Source organism: Pan troglodytes, chromosome 19 (genome assembly GCF_028858775.2).
Source record: "Pan troglodytes isolate AG18354 chromosome 19, NHGRI_mPanTro3-v2.0_pri, whole genome shotgun sequence".
NCBI lineage: Eukaryota > Metazoa > Chordata > Mammalia > Primates > Hominidae > Pan > Pan troglodytes.
Genome location: NC_072417.2, coordinates 39,226,916 through 39,248,896, shown reverse-complemented (window position 1 = coordinate 39,248,896; position 21,981 = coordinate 39,226,916). Strand labels below are relative to the sequence as shown.

Sequence of the window (21,981 nt, the reverse complement as noted above, 5' to 3'; positions counted from 1 at the left end):
AGGGACTTGTAGTCTCAGGCTCCCCAGCCGGCTGGGCTGGGCAGCACTCCGGGCGGAGTCGACGAGCGCAGGATGTGAGCTCACAGCTTGGGACTGCTGAGGGGCAGGCGGCTGCAGGCTAGGGGCGGCTCGGAGTCCGCTGGCCACCCAGCTGAGAGGAGAGGCGCCCCCGGGGACGGTGAGAGCCGGGCCCGCCGATGCCCTCGGGGAAGGGATGGACGGCCCTTGCTGGAGTAGAGCGAGCCCGGCCAGGTCCTGGGGGAAAAGGCGCGGGCGGCGTAGGGGAGATGGAGAGCTCCGATCTCCCACGGAGGGTGGGCGTGAGAACCGGTGTGGGTTTCTCGGTAGTGAGGAGTGGTCCGGGCTAGAGAAGAGCCCACACCGGCCACATTTCCCAGGACTTTTTGGGTGACGCTTAACCTTTACACCTAGGGTTTCTGCTAGATCCGCCACTCTAGCCCTCAGCTTTCCTCCCGCCGTCCTCCGTGTCTGACGGATTTCTGGGTCCTTCTTCCTTTTAGACCCCTCCTCTTTCCACCTCCGCGGCTGTTTGCCCTTTGTTGTGCTTGGGTTCCCATTAGCTTCGTTGCGTGAGCCACGGATCCGCCCTTAGCCCCGGGCATCCCCAAATATCCACACACAAAGTGCGGAAGGAAGAGCACTGTGGCTATCAGTGGAAACTTCATTCTCACTGGAATTACTTTCTGGGGCGTCACCTGCCACAGAATTCCTGGAACCCATTGGTCTGGGCGGAATGTGATTGACGTCATCCAGGGGCTCAAAGCAATTGCTTTGTAGGAAAGGAATAGATTAGCTCTGGATCCGCCGACCTCTCTTGGCAGGCCTATCCTTTGAGCTCCTTTGCATTGGCAGAACATGTATGTGTGCTTTCTCTGATCCTGGGAAAACTAGGACTAGACACAAAATACATAGGGAACTTGCTAATACCTGTTAGAGAGGTGGATTTATTCCTTTGAGGTGGGCGGGAAAAGGGAAGGTGATCTCATACCATTCTAGTGTTTCTTAGTCATTGGCAACCTCCTGGTGAGGGCTCACCTCCCATACCCAACCCCTGTGGCGAATGAAAGAGTCTCCCAGACAAGCCGCCAAAGGAATTCACTGCTTCACACAGCACCCACGCTGGCTGTCCACTTCCTTGGACATTCTTCCCAGGGACTTACCTAAATCTTTTCAGGGACAATTTCAGTCTAACAAACTGACGTATGTTAAATACTTAAAATGTGCACGGCATTGTGCTGAGCACCATTAGGGGAACACAGCGGTAAACTTGGGAAACCAGTGCCCTGCTTCTGGGTTGCACTTACAAGGGATGAGCAACTGTAAACTCCTGCATGTGATGAGCATTCGGTGAAATCATTCCACTTTTTTTCTGTCTCCATTATTACCAATGTGGTCCAGGCTGCCATCATCTCTTCTTGCCTAGACTACTGCTTCCTCTGGTCTTCCCACTTTCTCTCTTGCACCTTTACAATTCATTCTCTACCCAGCAGCAAGTTATCTTTTCAAAATACACTACAAGCAAGTCAGATCATATCACTCCCCTGCTTGCAACCCTCCAATTGATTCATATACTATATAGCAATTAGTATGAAATCCACCTTTGTTATCATCTAACGCCTGCCTTCCCTGACTTGACATCAAACCAACTTCCCCCTACTGTCTGTGCACCAGCCATTATGACCGTATTTCTGATCCTCAAACTTGTTTTAATTTTGTCGTTGTTGAGATGAGATTTCCCTATGTCACCCAGGCTGACTTTCCCAGGCTCAAGCAGTCATCCCACCTCAGCCTCCCGAGCAGCTGGGACCACAGGCATGAGCCACCATATCTGGCTAATTTTTTTTTATTTGTAGAAACAAACTCTCACTATGTTGCCCAGACTGGTCTTGAACTCCTGGGCTCAAGCAGTCCACCCACTTCGGCCTCCTAAAGTGCTAGGATTACAGGTGTGAGCCACCACACCCGCCCCCTAAAACTTGTTTCTAACAGGAACTTTGCACTTACTCTTCCATCTGTCTACAATGCTCTCTTCAAACCTCAGCTGAAATGTCACCATCCCAAAGATGCTTTTCCTGTCCCTCTGTCTAAATTAGTGCCTCTCCCTAATCACTCTCATATCACTGTTTTATTATCTTTATTGCATTTATCAGGTTCTGGAATTATCTGCTTATTTATTTAAGTCCTTGTTGATAGTCTGTTTCCTTCCACTAGAATGTAAGCTCCATGTGGACATGACTTTCTATATGTGTTCTCTTCTGAGTACCCAATGCCTGGCACGTAGGGGTACAATAAATGCTAGCTTTCTCTCTTTTTGAAAATTCCTGTTATGATGCTTCTTTGAACTGTTTGAAGGCAAAGACAATATTTTTTCATTGTTCCCTACTGCTTAACATAGTAGGCACTCAGTAGTTTAATTGCTGAATGAGTTAAATGAGCTAGTACATATTAAATGCCAAGAGATGGGGTCTTGCTATGTTGCCAAGGCTGGTCTTGACTCCTGGGCTCAAGAGATCCTCCCACCTCGGCCTACTGAGTAGCCAGGAGTACAGGCAGGTGGCAGCACACATCTCACCTCATTGTTTTTAGATTTATCCTCTGATCTTTTCTAGTCCTTTCTTCTCCCATTCTTATTGGGAGGGAAGAGGAGAGTAGGGCTGGGCTCCCTCTCAGGAAAAAGAAAGGAAAACAGCCATCCTATAGCTGTTCTTCCCTGAAAAATGGTGACAATTTCAGGAACTTGGGACAAGGCTGGTGCCAAGAAAGGGGAAGGTCAGGAAGCCCCAGCCGAAGCCCAGGTAACCTGCACCAAGAACACTGGCCAGCACCCCCGACCCTGGCTTACTGCTTTCTCTCCTGAAGCTGCTTTTACTTTCCTTCCTGAAGCCAGACTCTCGGTGGTGCTCAAAATAAACACTGGCACAGGCTGCTCTTGAGGCTGGAATCTTTAGAAAGGAAGTGCATCCTGTCCCTCTGGCTCCTGGGAAACTCCTAGACTGGCTGGATTCCCAGTAGGTTTGGTTGGAAGTCTGGGATCCTGGGAACCTTGACAAGAAAGTAACTGGAATCTGACTGGTAGATCTCTAGGGTGATCTGTTCCTCTGGCCCTCTCTAACTGGTTCCATGGGTTTGCTTGTCTTCCTCGCTGCCCTGAGTGGAGCTGAGTCTCAGGGAGGCTGATGAGGTGACCAGGGCAGGAGTCTGGGAGACTGCCTCCAGCCCTGGTTCCTGCTATAGTAAAAATGGCAGGGAGGCCAGACGCGGTGATTCATGCTTATAATCCCAGCACTTTGGGAGACTGAGGTGGGCGGATCGCCTGCGCTCAGGAATTCGAGACCAGCCTGGGCAGCATGGTAAAACCCTGTCTCTACCAAAAAAAAAAAAAAAAAAAAATAGCTGGGTGTGGTGGTGTGCACCTGTGGTCCCAGCTACTCAGGAGGCTGAGGTGGGAGGATCACTTGAGCCTGGGAGGCAAAGGCTGCAGTGAGCCGAGATGGCACCACTGCACTCCAGCCTGGGTGACAGAGTGAGACCCTGTCTCTAAGAAAAAAAAAGAAAGCAAAATGGCAGGGACTTAGCCTCTGCCAGGGAGCAGTGCTTGGGCTTGTCAGGGAGAGAATGAGTACGGTTGTGTTTCTGCTATTGTCTCCTCCTGGGCTCTCTCAGCTGGTTCGTGTCTTCTCTTCCCTCTCCCATGTACAGCACTGAGAGTATGAGGCTCTGGCCTCCACTGGCCACTCACTCGTGACCCTTTCCACCACGGCGGAGCCTTCCAAGCCTACCTCCTGCCGTGTGGTGATCTACCTGCAGCGGGAGATGTCGGGGGACACCTGCCTGTGCCCAGCCTCAGGGGCCAAGCCCAAGCTCAGTGGCCTCAAGGGAGGAGGGTTGGGCAACAAGTATGTCCAGCTCAACGTGGGCGGCTCTCTGTACTACACCACTGTGCGGGCCCTGACCCGCCACGACACCATGCTCAAGGCCATGTTCAGTGGGCGCATGGAGGTGCTGACCGACAAAGAAGGTGAGGCACTGGGGCTGCTGCTCGGGGTGGGGAGGGCAGGAGGAGTTCCCAAGGAAATGACCAGATCTAGAATTCAGTCACTCTTCCTCTTCACCTTATGTAGGGTGTCTTCACCTGGAGTCCCTAGTAGAGCTTCAGAATTCTGTGAAATTGTATATGGAATGCTGTGTTTATGCATTTTCCAGGAAGAAGAGCCATACTTTTAAAATGTTTAAATAGGACAAGATTCTCATAGGAGCCGTCACCTTAAGACTGGGCAGCCGGCAGAAGGCCGGCAGTGGCTGGTGGTTTCTGTGTTGGGCTGGGCCTGGTGCCCTGAGCCTAGGCCCCTGTGGCTTCTATAGCCTGGAGGGCTGTATCCCCCGTGGGGTGTGCCAGTTCTGGGTTTCAGAGAGGAAGGGTGAAGAGCAGCCATGGGCCTGAGTGCTAGAACCTCCATCCCCGCCTCTGTCACCCTGCGTAAGGGCTTTGTGCTCGTGGACCCCCTTCCCTGCCACCTGCCGCCAGCTTGTCAGGTGGCCTTTGCCTGCCTCGGAGGTACCTGGCGGCAAACTAACCCTGTAGGGCCTTCTGCACCCCTAGGCTGGATCCTCATAGACCGTTGTGGAAAGCACTTTGGCACCATTTTGAATTACCTCCGAGATGACACCATCACCCTCCCTCAGAACCGGCAAGAAATCAAGGAATTGATGGCTGAAGCAAAGTATTACCTCATCCAGGGGCTGGTGAATATGTGCCAGAGTGCCCTGCAGGTACATGGGTGGGGCAGAGCAGGGCGGGCAGATGAGGTCAGGAGTTGCCCCCTTCTTGTGGGATGGAGGACTCTGGTTCCTGGCAGGTTGTGTGGGAGGCGTGGTTGATGAGTGCAAACCTAATGAGACAAGTGAGATGCCACCCAGGCCCACCAACCTGGCAGCCAGGTGTTCACACTTGGCAGCGTGAGTAGGCCCTGCTTCTGGTTTCTGTGCTTTGCTACCCGGATTTTAGGGGGTTTTTCTGTTTTTGTTTTTGTTTCTGTTTTTGTTTTTGTTTTTTGAGACAGGGTTTCACTCCTGTCACCCAGGCTGGAGTGCCGTGGTGCGATGTCAGCTCACTGCAACTTCTGCCTCCTGGGTTCAAGTGATTCTCGTGATTTGGCCTTCAGAGTAGCTGGGAATACAGGCATGCGCCATGGCACCCAGCTAATCTTTGTATTTTTTGTAGAGATGAGGTTTCACCATGTTTTCCAGGCTAGTCTCGAACTGCTGGGCTCAAGTGATCTGCCTGCCTCAGCCTCCCAAAGTGCTGGGATTGCAGGTGTGAGCTACCGCACCCGGCCTGGATCTTGGGTTTTCTAACTGGGGGTCTGCTTTCCAGCTGGCAGTTTCTATTGTCAGGGGCCTCATGATCTGTATCTGACACTTCCTCACCAAGCAGCGGGTGGCCATGGCAGAGGGGCTCCAGAGGTACCTCGATAAGCCTGGGAAGCAGAAGATCCTAAAGAGGGTTCTCTGTTCTGTGTCGCACAGGACAAGAAGGACTCCTACCAGCCTGTGTGCAACATCCCCATCATCACATCCCTAAAGGAGGAGGAGCGGCTCATCGAATCCTCCACCAAGGTACCAGGACCTCTGAGGGGTGCGGGCCGGGGATGCCAGTCCCCTGGCCTGGCCCCTCACTCTGAACTCCTTCACAGCCCGTGGTGAAGCTGCTGTACAACAGAAGCAACAACAAGTATTCCTACACCAGGTAGGGTGCGTCACAGGGCTGAACAGACACTGGGCAGCAGACCCAAGGAATACTGCCTGTACTCCCAGCACGGTCGGTGTGGGTCTGGGCCTGGGTCTTGGAACTGGCTGTGCTAAGTTGGGGAAAAACAGAAAGTAGAAGGGAAATTGGGACAGAGGCCTTTGGAACTCAGCAGGGTGCCCTGGCTGGGATATAAATGATTGAAGGTGAAATGCGCCCTCAACGTGTATCACGAAGGCAGCATGGCAGGTGTTTTCACACGTGTCATCCTACCGGGTGGAGGGGATGCTAGGAGGCCAGTGAGCTGGGAGTCCCCCAAGCCAGCCTGTGCAGTTCACACTGGGCCGATTCCCTCCCCACACCCTCCAGGCCATGTCCTCTCCATAGGCCACAGTTAGGTAGACACAGGTGGCTGCAGGTTCAGAGTCCCAAACCCTCCCTATGATTCCCTGTGGCCAGGCATATTGCCACTGTCACCCCCACAGTAAGGGAAGGAATGCCTCCCACTGAAATAGCAGCCTTGTCTCCTTCCTTCCAGGGTTAGTGAGGGGAGACCTCCGTCCTCAGCTGTCCCTACTTTGACTTAAAACCAACTGAGTTCCTTTTCCTCACAGGCCCCCCAACCCAGAGGATACCCTATGATCCCTTCTCTCCTGGCCCCCTGGCATCTTGCTTTCATTTCGGCAGGACAGGATGGGGGAAGGGAGGGAGGGGAGGGCCCCACTTGTCTAGCACCCTCCCTTGGACTGGAACCTCATTCCCAGGCCGCTTGGCTCTCATGGTTTTTTCAGCAACTCTGACGACCACCTGCTGAAAAACATCGAGCTGTTTGACAAGCTCTCCCTGCGCTTCAACGGCCGCGTGCTCTTCATCAAGGATGTCATTGGTGACGAGATCTGCTGCTGGTCCTTTTATGGCCAGGGCCGTAAGCTGGCAGAGGTGTGCTGTACCTCCATCGTGTATGCCACGGAGAAGAAGCAGACCAAGGTGTGGGGGATTGCCCCTGCCTGGGTAGGGGAGGACACACACCCACTGTGCGGGGGACGTGGTCGGGCTGTGACCAGCACGGAGCAAAAGGGGCATGGACTTGGCTCTTTTTTCCAAACACGGTAATGGTGCTGGGCAAGGACAAAGCCAGAACAAGGGGTGTGGGGAATGGACGGGAACCGCTTTGTTCCTGACAGCGCAGGGCAGGGGCCGTTGACCACCAGGAAGTTGCCTAGTACAGTGGGAAGGACTGGGTCTTTGAAGTTGGCCCAATTCAGGTTTGAATGCTGGCTCACACCACTTGCCAGTTTTCTGACTTTGGATAAGCCACTTAAGCCATCTGGGCCTCAGGTTCCTCATTTGCAGACATGGGGGTGATAGTATGAATTTAACGAGATATGAAAATGATACAACTCTTTGGAGCAGCAGTGTGGTGTAGAAACAGCTTGGGCTTTCGTGTTAGAATGCTGTTCAGATCTCCTGTCTGAGCCAGGGACAGAGGCGGGCACAGCACTTGAGCCCAGGAGTTCAAGACCACCCTGGACAACATGGTGAAACCCCGTCTTTACGAAAAATAGAAAAATTAGCCAGGCATCGTGGCACATGCCTGTAGTCCCAAGTACTCAGGAGGCTGCTGTGGGAAGATCCCTTGAGCCCAGGAGTTTGAGGCCAGCCTAAGCAAAATAGTAAGATTCCACTTCCAAACACTTTTAATAATAATAAAATAAAATCTCCTTACTGGCCCCAACCAGCTGGGGGTTTCTGGCTAATCAACTTAGTGCCAGGTACACAGGAGGCATTTGATAGGTGACAGTCATCACAAACTCAGCTGGCCCCTCTCCCCCAGGCTGCAGTCAGTTACCCCAGAGAGTAGCTGCCTCCTGTGAGTGCAGGTCCTGGAGATGATACGCTGGGGTGGATGGCAGGTCATCCAGGAAGGGCCATGTGGGTGTGAAGAGCTCAAAGTAGCCAGACTTGCCAAGCAACTTGTCGACCCCCAAACTACTCCAAGTGCCTCCAGCTGGGAGATCTGCAGAGGGTTTGGGGAAGGCCAACTTACAGGTGGCCCTACTTCCTTCTGCGGTTTTTGGTGTAGGGGTGGGAGGGAGGGCGACAGGTGGTTCCTGACCCTATCGGTGGTGAAAGGGTTCAGGGGCAGGTCTCTAGTGGCTGGTGATGCTGCGACGCAAGTGGCAGCAGCACCTGGCATCTTCTTAAGTGTGTTGTCTTTCATGAACTCGTGTGACCCCTCACAACATGCCTGTGAGACACGCAGGGCTAGAGCCACTCTCCCCATGTGACAGATGAGTGAACAGAAGCTCAGTCCAACAGAGCAGGTCTGGCTAGAATTCAGGTGCTTGACTGCCTTCCCTTTCTCCTTCCTCCAGGCAGGTCATGCCGGTGACACACTGCGTCGGGCAGGCAGAGAAAGGCAGCAAAACCACTCAGCATAGCAGCTGCTCTGTGTATGCCTCTGCTTGGTGGTTTGCTGTGTGCCAATCTTCTGCTAAGCAATCACATCTTTCCTGTAATGTTGACAGCAACTCTCAGGGGTTGAGCTGAACCAACCTTTTGTACATATGGGAGCTGCAGCCCAGAAGGGTTCAGCCCAAGGCTCCACAGCTAGCAAGTGGTAGAGCTGTGTTGGGACCCAGCTCTGGCCCACCCTCTATGCCCACTAGTCCCTTGGTCTCAGGCTGGGGCAGGGGTGTGGAGGATGTTGGTCTTCCCTGTCCTCATGTCTGTAGAGTACATCCCCTCACCCCGCCTTCGGAGGGAGGCTGGCTTTCCCTGGAGATGGACCGCCACCTGTTTTATGAGAGGTAGCGGAGGCCTTATGGAGCCTCAGGGCCAGCCGCTCTGACACATGGCTTCCTCTTGAAGATGAAACCTTGCTCCACCTTCTTCCTCCCTAACCCCAGGTGGAATTCCCAGAGGCCCGAATCTATGAGGAGACACTCAACGTCCTACTCTATGAGACTCCCCGCGTCCCCGACAACTCCTTGTTGGAGGCCACAAGCCGTAGCCGCAGCCAGGCTTCCCCCAGTGAAGATGAGGAGACCTTTGAACTGCGGGACCGTGTCCGCCGCATCCACGTCAAGCGCTACAGCACTTACGATGACCGGCAGCTCGGCCACCAGTCTACCCATCGCGACTGACCAGACCCTCAGGGAGTCAGGGCACGGGAGGCCCTATCTCCCATCCTGTGGAACCCGCCCCATTGGCCACCCCATGCTGCTGCTGCCTGGGTCTCTGCTCTAGCACCCAGAGGCATGACAGGCCCTGCTCAGAGGTCAGAGGGTCTGGGCAGAGGAGGGACCACATTCCCCTGCCTTGCCCCTGAGCACTTCTGGAGACTGCGTCCTGTCCTATCTGCTCACCATCACCCTTCCTGCCCGACGGAGCTGCTTCTGCTCCCTGGGGCATATGGACTGACCCACCTCCTGCTGAGAACCTTCCCCTAGGCCCTGTGCAGAAGGGCTACTGCCCCTTAGGCCTCAGCTGGGGGAAAGGCAGTTCCTGGTGCTGTAGAGGCCCTGGTGCAGAAAGTGGGACATCTTTTTTCTTAAGGTGTTTAAGCACAGGCTTGATAAGTTTGGTTTTTAAAAAATAATCTAGGAAATGAATAATTCTAAATCTAGTAATGAGGAAACTGAGCATTTCTTTTGCCCTCCAGGGTGCCAAGACCCTACATATGACAGAACCCTTGGCCCTTCTCCATGCCTGTGGGATCTGTTTCTTTAAAGCACTTTGTACTGTTATTCAGGAGGTTGATAATCTCCTTGACCCATGTCTTTCTACCCTAATCCCCACTTCCCTGCAGAATCAATCTGAGGGAGGGGATAAAGAGGAAGCAATAAAAAAAAACATCCGACAGAGCAGCTCTGGCTTTGCCAGCCTGGCCAGCAGCTCAGAGTGCACCGAGGAGGGAAGGATGGCTAAGCTGGGACCGGCAGTCCTCACAGGGTGCCTGTGAGAAAGGACATTTTACCCCCCCATCATAGAGTCACATCACTGACTCCTAGGTCTAGCACGACTGCTCTTTGTGATTCTCTTGAGTACCCTTGGCTTCCAGCCATGCTGTCCTCACATACGGTAAAGCCAAAGAGCTGTCACAGGGGCCAGAAACATAAGCCACGGCAGGAAGACCGTGGAGCCCGTGGGCACTGCATGGTGTTGGCTGGCATGCCCATCAGCTGAGGACAGCAAACTCAGAGCCCAGTGCTCCCAGCAGCCCCTGCAGAGGTGGCACATGCTTGGCCACACATCTACTCCCTGCCCACACCATCTATGCTCTTGGTTGGTCCTGGCTGGGATGGCGGTTCTGCCCAGTGGTGTCTCTGAGCGCAGGATGACAGGAGCAACCGAAGCACCCTGAAGGCCTTCACTCCTTGTTGGGTAACTCAGCCATGGAGATGCCAAGCACTAGCCAGGAGGTGAGTTCCTCTTTAGGGCTTTGGTTTTCATTCCTTTTTGTTTGGCTTGGCCAAACCAGAATTCAGCTTATCTGAATTATTTTCCAAAGGAATGCTGTCAGGGAGGGACTGTTCTGCGAGCCTAACAAAGCAACGTAGCCACGTATAGTACCCACTTTCTGCTCTTTGGAGAGAACACAGGTTATCAAGTTCATCTCTCTTGACTAGTCTTATGATAGCTGATGCCACAGAGCCTATGGGCAAATGCCAGACCCAGGGTTAGACACAAGGACCTGAAGTGACATGACGGCGGGACAGGGGAAATATGACTTTCTAATTAGGCATTTTATGTTAGTCACAGTCTTGAATGTATAAACAGCACTAAGACTCTCAGGTCAGGTACCTTGGTGATCAGCTACTAGTTCTTCCAGCCCTCATTGAGGTAACAAGATAAAGACAAATCCACTTCTTTGGCCAAATTCAGGCTTTGGCTTTATGGCTTTCCCACAGAGACTGGAATGCGTCAGCCTGAGACCACTGGCCTATTTTCTCAGCTGCCCTCTTGAGGTCCTTTAACACTCAAATTCCCAGCTCCCCACTGAGGTGTTGTGATGCTTGCCTTTTGACCTCCCCATCCCCTTTAGTCCCTGCTTACTACTTTGACATTCACGTCCTCAGTGTCTCAGTCTTTTTTGCCGAGAAAGCACAGTAGTCTGGGACTGGGCATTTATCTTCTCTGACTGAAAATCTCTCCTTGGTCTTAAGGAAAATACTAACATTGAACTCACTGACATGATCTTAGCTTCTTTAATCAGACTTTGTGACTTAAAAGTTTGGGGGTTTTCTTTGAAAGTTTCCAGCCCTATTCAGAAAGCAACTCTTGGCTGTGTGCATTTTTCAACTCCAAGCAGCCCAGGGGTAAGTAAACAAAGTATGGATGAAGGTCAGATTTTCTTGTCAGTTTCTGAGAAACCTGGCAGCCTGCTGTTAACAACACAGGCCAGTATTGGGTTTTATTGAATTTGGTATGTGACCAAGGTCGGCCTAAAGGATGGCGCAGGTCCTGGGCAGGAAAGAATTTTTCCTTTATCACATAACTGTAATATTTGGTTGCTCAGCATAAGTGATGGAAGCAAACACTAATTTCTAATAAAATTGTGTTAAACTCAATGGTACAGAGCCATGTTTACAGTGAGCAGGCCTTGGCCAGCTTGCGGCCATGGGCTGAGTTCCTGTGCTTCTGTTTATCATCTGACCTTGTGTTCTAGCTAGGTCGTAAGCGCGACTGTACTGTTGCCCTGCAACCCCAGCTCCCCCTGGAGGACTAAGGACAAGAGTAACAAGGGCTGGAACTGTGATTTAATATTAATTCAAGAAAACTACCTCTAACAATCACTGCAGTGGCGGAGGAAAAGAAATCCTAAGAATTGGGGCAAGATGCAGCACAATTCATCTCTGGCTCTTGGAAATCTGAGAGAAGCTCAGGAAGTAGCTTGACTTAGTCATCATCCATACCTAAAGCTGCTCCTCAGCCAAATTCCTGCATTTGTGGTCTGGATGCTTGGCAGAGTCATGCTGAGGGCTGGCACACCCATTGCTCAGGAAACCCGACTGGCTTGCCTCCCTCCTCTCCTGGGCCTAGCGAGGCCAGAAATGGCAATGGTCGGTCAGTGCTAAGAGCCAGGCCACTCCGACCCTGACACTGGCCTCCCTGTCTGCATTTGGCAGAAGGTAAAGTGAACAAGAGTCCAGTCCAGCACCCCCGCCAACTAGCTGAGAGGCACAGTGACCCTAGGAGATGTCCAGCCAGCCTCCAGACTGAGAGGGAAACAGGCACATGCCCTACCAGGGGGGCAGCTCCCTGGAAGGGCAGCAAAGAAAGCAGTCAAGGGCGCACACTGGGTCAGAAGGGGAGCCTGAGACTCTGGGAGCAGAAATGGCAAGGGTGGCCAAGTGTGCACTGGTTTACTGATCAAACCTCACGTGACAGGCCAGGAAACTCCTCCAGGCCTGTGGCAGCTGAACACAGTTCCTTGGTGGAGAGGTTTACTGGAACATGGTGTAGGCAGGGCTTATGAGGAGGCCAGCCTTGGAGGTGTCCCACATGGGTCTTCTGAAGAAAAGTTATACCACCCCTCCCCACAAAAAGAACCCCACAATCAAATTAAGAGACCCACTGTGGCCCATGATGGGGAGAGAAGAGTTCTGCAGCAATTGTGGGATGAGAGTTGTTCTTCCCGGTGACCAAGCCTGGGCACTTGGGGCCTCAGCTGGCCTACCAGTGAAGGCCTGAGGGTGGTGTCTTCTCATCTTTATTGCTTTCCAGGGAGAAGGGAGGAATCCGAACATCAAAGTGGGAGCCATCAGGTCTTTCAAAGCGGAACGTGCCCCTACAGTCAGAAAGAAGCTGGTTTAGAAGGAGCCAGGGCTGAGGCCTCCTAAGGATCTGGATGGCCCCATGCCCTCAGCTGCCAGCCACAGAGGACATGTGAGCCTGAGCTCTCTTCTATCTCTAGCTCATGACAGGATGACTGGTCCAGAGACCCAAGAGCCCCTCATGGTTATCCATGAAAAGAAAAACACAGCTGCAGTGGCTCACGCCTGTAATCCCAGCATTTTGGGAGGCTGATGCCAGCAGATCACCTGAGGTCACCTGAGGTCGGGAGTTTGAGACCAGCCTGACCAACATGGAGAAACCCCGTCTCCACTAAAAATACAAAATTAGCCGGGCGTGGTGGCGCATGCCTGTAATCCCAGCTACTCGGGAGGCTGAGGCAAGAGAATGGCTTGAACCTGGGAGGCGGAGGTTGCAGTGAGCCAAGATTGTGCCATTGCACTCCAGCCTGGGCAATAAGTGAAACTCCATCTCACAAAAGAAAAAAGGAAAACACAGCTGTCCAGATTCTGGCCTTTAGATACATACTGCATAAGCTAGCCAACTGCATTTTCAGGTTAAGGAGTGAAACACCAAGGGAAAAAACCCAACTATACAAGCAATTCTGCAGCATCAAATCACCAGACCTCTTTAGCCTAAGTCCTCAGTCCACAAATCACAGGGTACTGGGAAACAGGCAGTAATAGAAAATCAGACAAGTCCCACACAACAATATAGCAGATAATGCTCCCTCTAAGAATGTAACTTGGCCCAGAGTTAATGGCAAGCTCTATGCTCTCACTTTTCTGACCTACAGCTTCTGTTTGTGGAGCTGGGTGGCCCCTACTGCTGTGCACACTCACTCACCACATGTGCCCACTGGAAGCCTGCAGCGAGACGTGGCTGCTATACTGGAACGCAGGCTGCTCCTTGGATAACACCGGTTCCTGTAAAGGTTTAGGCAAAATGGGTCAGGCCAAGCCCCAGGGACATGTTTCCTGCACCCCAGGGTTACATGCTGACTGCCAGTTCATCAAGACTGGATGTCCCCTACCCAGCCACCACCACAGCAGGCACTCCCATAGCATGATACACTTCCTGCCAGTACCTCCTCCCATAGATGGCCATTTGGCCTGGGCCTTTTATGCTGGCTCTGGGAAAGATAATCTCAGACTGAATGTCCGAAGGCACTGGGCAAAGGACCTCCTCTGCAGCCCGGGGAACACAGTGAGACCCCATCTCCACAAAAAAAAAAAAAAAAAAAAAAAATTTAAATTAACCAGTTATAGTGGTGTGTGCCTGTAGTCCTGCTACTCAGAAAGCTGAGGCGGAGGATTGCTTGAGCCCAGAAAAGTAAACTATGGTCGCACCACTGCACTCCAGCCTGGGTGACACAGCGAGACCCTGTCTCTAAAAACAAAGGACCTCCTGTGGAGATATCCCCTCCAGTGTCCATTCACACATGCTACGGGGACCACGGCAGGTACTCTGCAAACTTCTGCTGCTTTAATTCTCCTAATGATCATAAGATAACTGGTGTGATCCACATTTTAGGAGTAAGGAACTAAGATTTTGGTTAAATAACTTGCCGAAAGTTATGCTAATATATAACTCAGCTGGAATTTGAAGTGACTACCTAAATCCAAAGCCTTGTTCTTATTCACTTGCCCAACTGCCTCCCCAGTCCCCGCTGACTTTGATAAATGCTTGTTGAATGTGGCCCCTGACACCAGTACTGCTTGTGACTTTATTTCTCAGGAGACAGGGTTGGGTAGGCAGGGATTATGAAATCAGATCTCTTCAAGGACCAGCAGAGGATGTAAACATGTAAAGGGGCAAAGAGGCAAGACCACAGGGATTGGTGGGGGTGCGTGCCCCACCTAACGACATTCAAATTTTGGTTTTTAAAAGACACTATACCAGTTTTAAAAACTACACAAATTTTGACTTCAGACTCACTTGGGTTTAAATTGAGGCCCTGCCACTACTAGCTATGGGACCATGGGCTGGTTATTTAACTTCTCAGTCTCACTCTTTTCATCTATGAAATGGGTTTCAAGAAACATATCTCATGTGGTTGTTTTAAGATTTCTAACCCAAAACAACACAATGTATTCACAAAGTGAGCCTCTGTCTATAACAACAAAGGAGAAGGAAGCCATGCGCTAAGCCCCCAGGCTTGCCACACAGGACCAGAATTACTAGACCAAGGATGCTCACCCTGCCCACTACCCCTCGGCCTCGCACTGTCTCCAAGGTGCCAGAGAGACTGAATATCCTCCAGTGCCGCTCCCGGAGCTGTACCACATCACTGTCAAGGTTCTCCAAACGGATACAGTAGCGCCACTGAGGTGGGTGTGGGAGAGAGAGTTTAAAAAAAATAAAATTGGGGTAACCCTCCTCAGAATTCTGTGCAAAGCAAAAGTCAACAAAGCTGACACATGCACTGCACAGGTTCCGCTCCCGTCAGAAGGTGGGCTCCCCCACCTCCACCCTGACCCCCAGGCACACCCCACAAGCTCCCCTTCTCCCAGACAGTGACACTCACCCAGTACACGTGGGAATTCTGGGCTTCCTAGGGGGAAAACAAAAAGAATTTAAGTCCCACAGGGCAAGACCAAGTGTGTTCCAATCAACATCTCTCCAGTGCAGTTGATGTATTCCAGGAAGGTTGCAGACAGACCAAGCTGAGAGTATCTGTGGGATAAGGGTGATAGCTGAACCATGGCCTACACACCCACAGGGAGGCAACATCCCTGTATCCACTCCTGGCCTGCCCACTCCTCACCCCTTCAAGATCACCAACAGAGCTGGATGCCAACAGAGCTGGATGCCAACAGAAATCAGTTACAGGGCTCTTACCTTTTTCACTGCCCTCCTCACCAGCCCTGCCCCCTATCCTTGCTGCCCTGGGCCCCTGTCCTCCTCCTGTCTCCCATTACTATCCCTTGCTATAATACTTTAAGTTGGCCTCCTCCACTACTATAAGGTCCTGGAAGACAGGGACGGTGTTTCATTTATATTTGTATCCAAGCATGCACTGACTATACATACTTTTCTGACCTATAGCTTCTGTCTGTGGAGTTGGTCGGCCCCTACCACTGCACATGCTTACAGCCAGGCGATGTGTAAGTGTCTATAATGTGTAAAAAGTGTTATGCCTACACTGCTTTAAATAATTATGTGTATATTCTTCATAAACATGGCTCCCTTTGAGCAAGAGGGAAGAGACAGGATAAAGGATTCCTTCCTGGGACCTATGAGTTTTCCTGCCCGCTCTAGGTCTTGGTGTCAGCCACTGTCTAGAGGCTACTCAACCCCACCCAACACATGCCACCACTTGGGAGCAGAACCACAGGGACATGGTTTATATTTAGACTCCCTTCCCCCGGCAGTCACCTTAAGGACACCATACACCTTGGGGCCTACCCCTGCTAGAAGGGGTCCAGGCTGGCCACATACCCTCATGCCCATGTAGAAGGGGATGACAGTGACACGTATGTTCTCAGTTGTTTCCCGATGAACATCGGAGAGCTCCAGCCAGGGGTGATTCTTCTCTTGCCAGGCCCTTAGCGTCTCCCGAGCCACAAAAGGGGGTGCTGGGGCAAGATACAATTGGTTAGTCCAATTGTGTGTTGTGGATACAATTGTATCTAGTCCAATCACACAACAGTCCAGTGCTATTGCCCCTCCTAGAAAACCCTCCCTAGTGGTGGCCCAGGCAAACAAGGTGCTCATACATGAAGCAAAAGTACAGGCTGGAAGAAGGCACAGGACTGCTACCAAGAATAAGCCCTGAGGAGCTAGTGTGATACAACGGGAAAACAATCGGACTGGCAGTTAAGAGCCCTGGTTTTCAGCCCTCACTCTGCTACTAGCAACCTTGAGTCCCTTGTCATCATCCCTGATCCTCAGTTTCCATATCTGTAAGGAAATAACTGCCATCTGTCATCTGTCAGGTATGACACCTATGAGGCATGACAGCTCTAACAGGAGGTTGAAAAGGGTTGTGGAAATAGAGCGTTGGAATTATTTCCTTTTTTTTTTTTTTTTTTTTGGAGACGGAGTCTTGATCTGTCGCCGGGATGGAGTGCGGTGGCATGATCTCAGCTCACTACAACCTCTGCCTCCCGGGTTCAAGCAATTCTTCAGCCTCAGCCTCCCAAGTAGCTGAGACTACAGGTGCACGCCACCACACCCAGCTAATTTTTATATTTTTAGTAGAGACAGGGTTTCACCACATTGGCCACGATGGTCTTGATCTCTTGACCTAGTGATCTGCCCGTGTCAGCCTCCCAAAGTGCTGGAGTTATAGGCGTGAGCCACAGCACCCGGGCCTTTTTTTTTTTCCCCCCGAGATGGAGTCTCGCTCTGTTGCCCAGGCTGGAATGCAATGGTGCGATCTCGGCTCACTGCAACCTCCGCTCTCCTGGGTTCAAGTGATTCTCCTGCCTCAGCCTCCCAGGTAGCTGGGATTACAGGCGCCCACCACCACGCCCAGCTAATTTTTGTATTTTTAGTAGAGACAGGGTTTCACCAGGTTGGCCAGGCCAGTCTTGAACTCCTGACCTCAGATGATCCACCTGCCTGGGCCTCCCAAAGTGCTGGGATTACAGGCGTGAGCCACCGTGCCCGGCCCTGGAATTATTTCTATGATATTCTTTGATGAAAAGGCCCTCCCATTCCACCTCCCCTTCTTGAGAGAGATTACCTTTTGTCTGGTCATACAGAAGAAATCTTTCAAAGAGTTCATGTTGGATGGGAACCTGATCAGTGGAGGTGTAGGGGAGGATGTCTTCATGGCTGACATAGTCCAAGCCTGGCACAGAGATGCAAAAGACAGTGGTGAAACTCACAGAAGAGGAGAGAGATGGGGTTGAGAAGAAACATTAACTGGCCTTGTTCCAGTATGGGATAACCCTGATATCATACCTCTCAGCATCATAATCCCTCCCAGTGGATGACAGGACATCAGAATCCTCTCCCTGAGACACACCAGACTCCTTCTTGATGGGCACCATTCAAATGCTAACTACTCACCTGGGATGGCATAGAGGGCCCGACTGTCATCATGGTTAGCCAAGAAGGTCACAGCTTCTGTCTGAGATCTCTGAGACTAAGGCAAGAAGTGAATCAGTGGTGAAACCATGTCTCTGCTAAAAAGTACAAAAATTAGCCTGGTGTGGTGGCAGATGCCTGTAATCCCAGCTACTCGGGTGGCTGAGGCAGGAGAATCACTTGAACCCGGGAGGCAGAGGTTGCAGTGAGCTGAGATCTCACCACTGCACTCCAGCCTGGCGACAGACTGAGACTCCATATCAAAAAAAAAAAAAAAGACGTGAATCAGGGCTTTGTTGGCCACTGTGCAGTCCAAGGCCTTGGGGACCAAGACTGACCTGGGCTCTGTTTGACCCCCTTCCCTCCCTTTGTCCCCATTGGGATGCAGGACTTTCCATGGAGAGGACCCCCAAGCCCAGCCATCTTGCTTACTTACTATATGTGGGCAGTCACGAGCATCAATCAGCACCTGATAGTAAGTGTGAGTTTTGCCTTTCACCTCCTTGGAGCCATGGCCAGCAGGGTTCTCTGCTCTATGGGGTGGGAGAAGGAGGCCAAGATCACCCCAGGAGAAATGGAAGCTGTGGCTGACTCAGCTCCCTACTCCTCCTCACCTAAACAGGCTGGTCTCTGATCTAAAGGGGCTTTAGCACCAGCTGGACACCTGCTCTGCAGCACCTCAGCTCAGCTGCTCCTCAGTTGGGGCAAATAATAGAGCATGGAAGACCATGGTATGGAGCCATCATCTGACCGTGTGGATACCTCTTAAAAGAAGGGGGCCATGTTGAGAAAATCAAATTGCCACCTCAATCCCCAGGGCCCAGAGTACTCTTGTCTTCTTATATCCCAGGGACTGTCTGTGATCACTTAATGGGGCTGAACCTTTTCTGTTTTAATGTATTCTAGGGATGATGTGAGATTGAGGGAAAGACTCAAGCTGAACATCAAGAAATCAAGAAGACTTGTCCCCCAAATGCCCTCTGGGATACTCATAATGAAAATTAGGAATGGCTTAGGAAAGCATTCTGGGGAGGCCTAAAGGGACTCTCTGACTTAGACTATCCCTGGCACTCAGCACTTTTGTCTCCATGGGTCTTAGTCCCAGAGAAGTACTCTGGGGATGTTTCCAAGGCCTAGGAGGACGCTGTCTTCACCCCTAGTACCCCAATTACATATGTCTGCCATCTCCTCCTGAGGATACTGTGAGGCACAACCACAGGGAAACTTACTTTTCTGGAGCTGCAGAAGCCACATCCCGGTCATACAGTCTGGCCTGCCAGGGAAACAGGACGACACCTCGGTAGCCAAAAATGCTATGAAGGAAAAGCTGGAAGGAAAGAGGGGCCTCAGTGAGTCTGCAGTCCAGCAAATCCATCCAGGTGGGCCCCAGACCACAAAGCAACACAGGTGGAGGCAACTCCAGCACAAGGTCTTGCTACCTCTTCCCTTGAAGTCTGTGATCAACCAGACCAATGCTGGAACACTCTTATTTCTTCTTTACCTGGCTGACTCTACTCATCCTTTAGGTAAAAGCTTAGGCCTCCAGGAAGCCTTCCCTGACCTCCCTTCCACTTAGCACAATGTACAGCTATTGGCCATTTGCAAATCGTTCTTTTCTAGACTAGAAACTCCACAATGGCAGGAATCATGTCTACTTTGCTTTCTGATTTAACCCTAATGCACGCACAATGCCTAGTCCATTGTAGGCACACAGAAAAATAAAATGTTGAACAAACAAAAAGTCTTCCTTACCTACAATATCCTAGAAGGGCCTAAATCTATCCCAGTGGACCCAGAACAAAGCTGATATAGAAAAAGAACCACACATCCAGAGTTTACCACACTGAAGTCAATTTTATTACGGCAAAGCATCAAAGGTATACTTTTCTGAAAGCTCCCTCCACGACTTCCCACCATCCACTATGTTAGAGAAATCTTCAGCAACTTGGCTAAACCTCACTATAGTCCACACCATCCCTGTCCACATTAACTTGGAAAGAGAACCCACTGACACATTAAGTGCATTCAAATCCAGGAGAACAGAAACCCTATCTATAAAAATTTGATTCTGGGCTGGGTGCGGTGGCTCACGCCAGTAATCCCAGGACTTTGGGAGGCCAAGGCAGGTGGATCACCTGAGGTCGGGAGCTCGAAACCAGCCTGACCAACATGGAGAAACCGCGTCTCCACTAAAAGTACAAAATTAGCCAAGTGTGGTGGCGCATGCTTGTAATCCCAGCTACTAGGGAGGCTGAGGCAGGAGAATCGCTTGAACCCAGGAGGTGGAGCTTGCGGTGAGCCGAGACCATGCCATTGCACTCCAGCCTGGGCAACAAGACTGAAACTCCGTCTCACAAAAAATAAATAAATAAATAAAATTAAAAATGAATACAAATTTGATTCTGGAATGGCACCAAACATCAAGGTGGAATGAATGGAACACCATACCATGCAGGCCTGTGACCTAATCTGACTTTTTTCAGAAGCAGAGCACTCTATGAAAATGAAAGGTGACCCAGCCCAATACTCACCTGCCCGGTCTCATATTTTCCATTCTGTTTTGGCACCTCAAACACACCAACTGTCTCCAACACTTTGCCCTCTGGTCGGTTTCTGAGTAGGAAGGAAAAGAACAAGCAACAGAAAAGCTGAGAAGGTAATGGTAGTTATCCATAAGAAAAAGCTCCTAGGATACTGAGGGGCCAGGGCGATGACAGCAGAGAAGGGTTTGGGGTAGTGGGACCAGCTGGAGCAGGAAAGGCTTTCCTCCTCCTTGGTGAAAACCTCCACAGTCTCCCAGTGTTAGATGTGACCGCTCCCATATTACTGTCTTCTCTCTTCACTGGGCATTCTTCATATCATGCCCTCACACTGCTCAAATGTACCCCTGCCCTTGTTTCTTCCCTAACCCACCCTCCTGACCTCCCACAGCACTTTAACTGTCTTGCTCACTTTTTCAATTTTTTTAGAAGGGGAATATCTTTTTTTCTTCTTTTCTTACATTTTCTATATCACAAGTCATCAAACAATATCCTGCTCCCTTTACATTTCAGTTGTGTCCATGTCTTATCTTTATTAAATACTGTAAATTCCCTGGGAGCAATGCCTGAGTCTGATTAGCTGGTACTGCCCCCTCAGAGCCTAGTGTACAAGAGGTGCTCAAAAAATATTTGTCCTGTATTATAATTCCATATCCATCTCCCCCTCTAACCTGTAGCCCTTACATTGCCCTTGAAAAGCTTAAACATCTCTAGATTTCCTACGGCACATCACTCTCTCAATACCGTTTTTGTTCATATTCTCACAGGGGTCTTAAATTGCAAATAGCTATCATCTCTCCCCAATGTTCAGTGTCTAATATCAGCCACTAAAATGTCAGTCGCCACTCTGAACAGGGCTGCTCTTTCTAGGGGCCCTTCAAATAAAGGCTGTTTTTACTGTTTTGAAGATGTGAACTTTATGCTTCCTCCCACTGATCCACCAGCCCATTTGATCCGCCTGTCCCATCCGTGGAAACAGTTTCCACACCATCCCCATGGCCTCAAACCCCCTTCCCCAAGTCACAGATAGAAAATCGATCTCCCCAAAGTCACTTGGAAACCTGGGGCCTACGAGGGTCCACACCCAAGAGTCTCGTTTCCCACCTCTAGCATCTTTCTGAGGCAGACCTTGACCAAATCCAAAGGCTGAGGGTTCAAGCCAATGCCCTAGGGCTGAATTAAAAAGCTTCCCTCTGACATCGGTGCTGGGGACCCCAGCCGGGGAAGTAGGATTCACTTGGGGAGGGTAACCTGTTCCCCCTCAGGGCCAGCCCTGTACAACCAGGGCTCTGGGCCGCGCTGGCTTCCCTGCTCCTGGCACATGTCCCAGACAGCGCAGGTCGGCTCCCTGCTCGGGACCCTCTCCCGGGTCAAACTCCAGTCACCCTCAGCAGGCCCGGGCCCCTGGCCTCCGCACTGGCTAGGAACACGCTCTTTGGGTTCCAGGCCCAGTCCTCGCGCCCCCTGGCTCCGTCCCTCACCGGGACGAGAGGTGCCTCCGCGTCGTCGTGGTCGCCGCTGGCGAAAAGGCTCCAGCTCCAGCCGCCGCACAGAGCGGCCTTGGCCACCGGGCCCCAGTCAGCGACCGGGACCACCAGCGGCTGCCCACGGCCAGGGCCCGCCGGGCTGCACAGGCTGCCATGTCCCGCCCGAGCGCCCGCCCGGCTGCTGACACAGAGCCCGACCCGCGGCCGGGCGGCGTTCCGCCCCCGTCCCACACTGCCCCGCGCGGCGTCCCGGCCCTCTTGGCCCGCCTGGTGCCACCCCGGAGCTCAGAGCAACTTCCGGTGCGCTTAGCGTTACTTCCGGCGCGCGGCGGGCGGAAGTCCGGGTTGCGGT

The 21,981-nt window shown here is 51.6% G+C and overlaps 2 protein-coding genes across 4 annotated transcripts; one reads left to right on the top strand and one right to left on the bottom strand.

Moving 5' to 3' along the window:
* The first annotated feature begins 42 nt into the window (after window positions 1-42).
* Window positions 43-11,340, top strand: TNFAIP1 (TNF alpha induced protein 1). Of its 2 annotated transcripts, none has more exons than XM_001147285.7 (7): window positions 43-178; window positions 3,721-4,039; window positions 4,622-4,791; window positions 5,548-5,637; window positions 5,715-5,767; window positions 6,559-6,754; window positions 8,677-11,340. In XM_001147285.7, exons 2-7 carry the CDS (start codon window positions 3,835-3,837, stop codon window positions 8,911-8,913), a joined length of 951 nt encoding a protein of 316 aa, XP_001147285.2. In that variant the 5' UTR covers window positions 43-178; window positions 3,721-3,834; the 3' UTR covers window positions 8,914-11,340. The 2 variants fall into 2 exon arrangements, with proteins under 2 accessions (XP_001147285.2, XP_054526935.1); XM_054670960.2 differs by having other exon boundaries at window positions 6,559-6,876.
* Window positions 10,964-21,929, bottom strand: POLDIP2 (DNA polymerase delta interacting protein 2). Of its 2 annotated transcripts, XM_016932191.4 has the most exons (12): window positions 21,624-21,870; window positions 20,134-20,215; window positions 18,832-18,929; window positions 18,039-18,135; window positions 17,585-17,660; window positions 17,256-17,363; window positions 16,007-16,143; window positions 15,093-15,119; window positions 14,765-14,890; window positions 13,653-13,783; window positions 13,412-13,491; window positions 11,512-12,560 (listed from the first exon to the last, which is right to left on the bottom strand). In XM_016932191.4, exons 1-12 carry the CDS (start codon window positions 21,782-21,784, stop codon window positions 12,295-12,297), a joined length of 1,389 nt encoding a protein of 462 aa, XP_016787680.1. In that variant the 5' UTR covers window positions 21,785-21,870; the 3' UTR covers window positions 11,512-12,294. The 2 variants fall into 2 exon arrangements, with proteins under 2 accessions (XP_016787681.1, XP_016787680.1); XM_016932192.4 differs by lacking the exon at window positions 13,653-13,783 and having other exon boundaries at window positions 10,964-12,560; window positions 21,624-21,929.
* Window positions 21,930-21,981: the final 52 nt, after the last annotated feature.

Excerpts from the sequence above, each read along its gene's own strand:
- TNFAIP1 (XM_054670960.2), top strand. The coding sequence starts at position 3,835 with ATGTCGGGGGACACCTGCCTGTGCCCAGCCTCAGGGGCCAAGCCCAAG. Across the intron at positions 4,792-5,547 it reads TGTGCCAGAGTGCCCTGCAG|GACAAGAAGGACTCCTACCA; the intron begins GTACATGGGTGG and ends TGTGTCGCACAG. Across the intron at positions 5,768-6,558 it reads AACAAGTATTCCTACACCAG|CAACTCTGACGACCACCTGC; the intron begins GTAGGGTGCGTC and ends TGGTTTTTTCAG.
- POLDIP2 (XM_016932191.4), bottom strand. The coding sequence starts at position 21,784 with ATGGCAGCCTGTGCAGCCCGGCGGGCCCTGGCCGTGGGCAGCCGCTGG. Across the intron at positions 18,136-18,831 it reads GCTTCTGCAGCTCCAGAAAA|AGCAGAGAACCCTGCTGGCC; the intron begins GTAAGTTTCCCT and ends CCCACCCCATAG. Across the intron at positions 13,492-13,652 it reads ATGGCCATCTATGGGAGGAG|GAACCGGTGTTATCCAAGGA; the intron begins GTACTGGCAGGA and ends AAACCTTTACAG.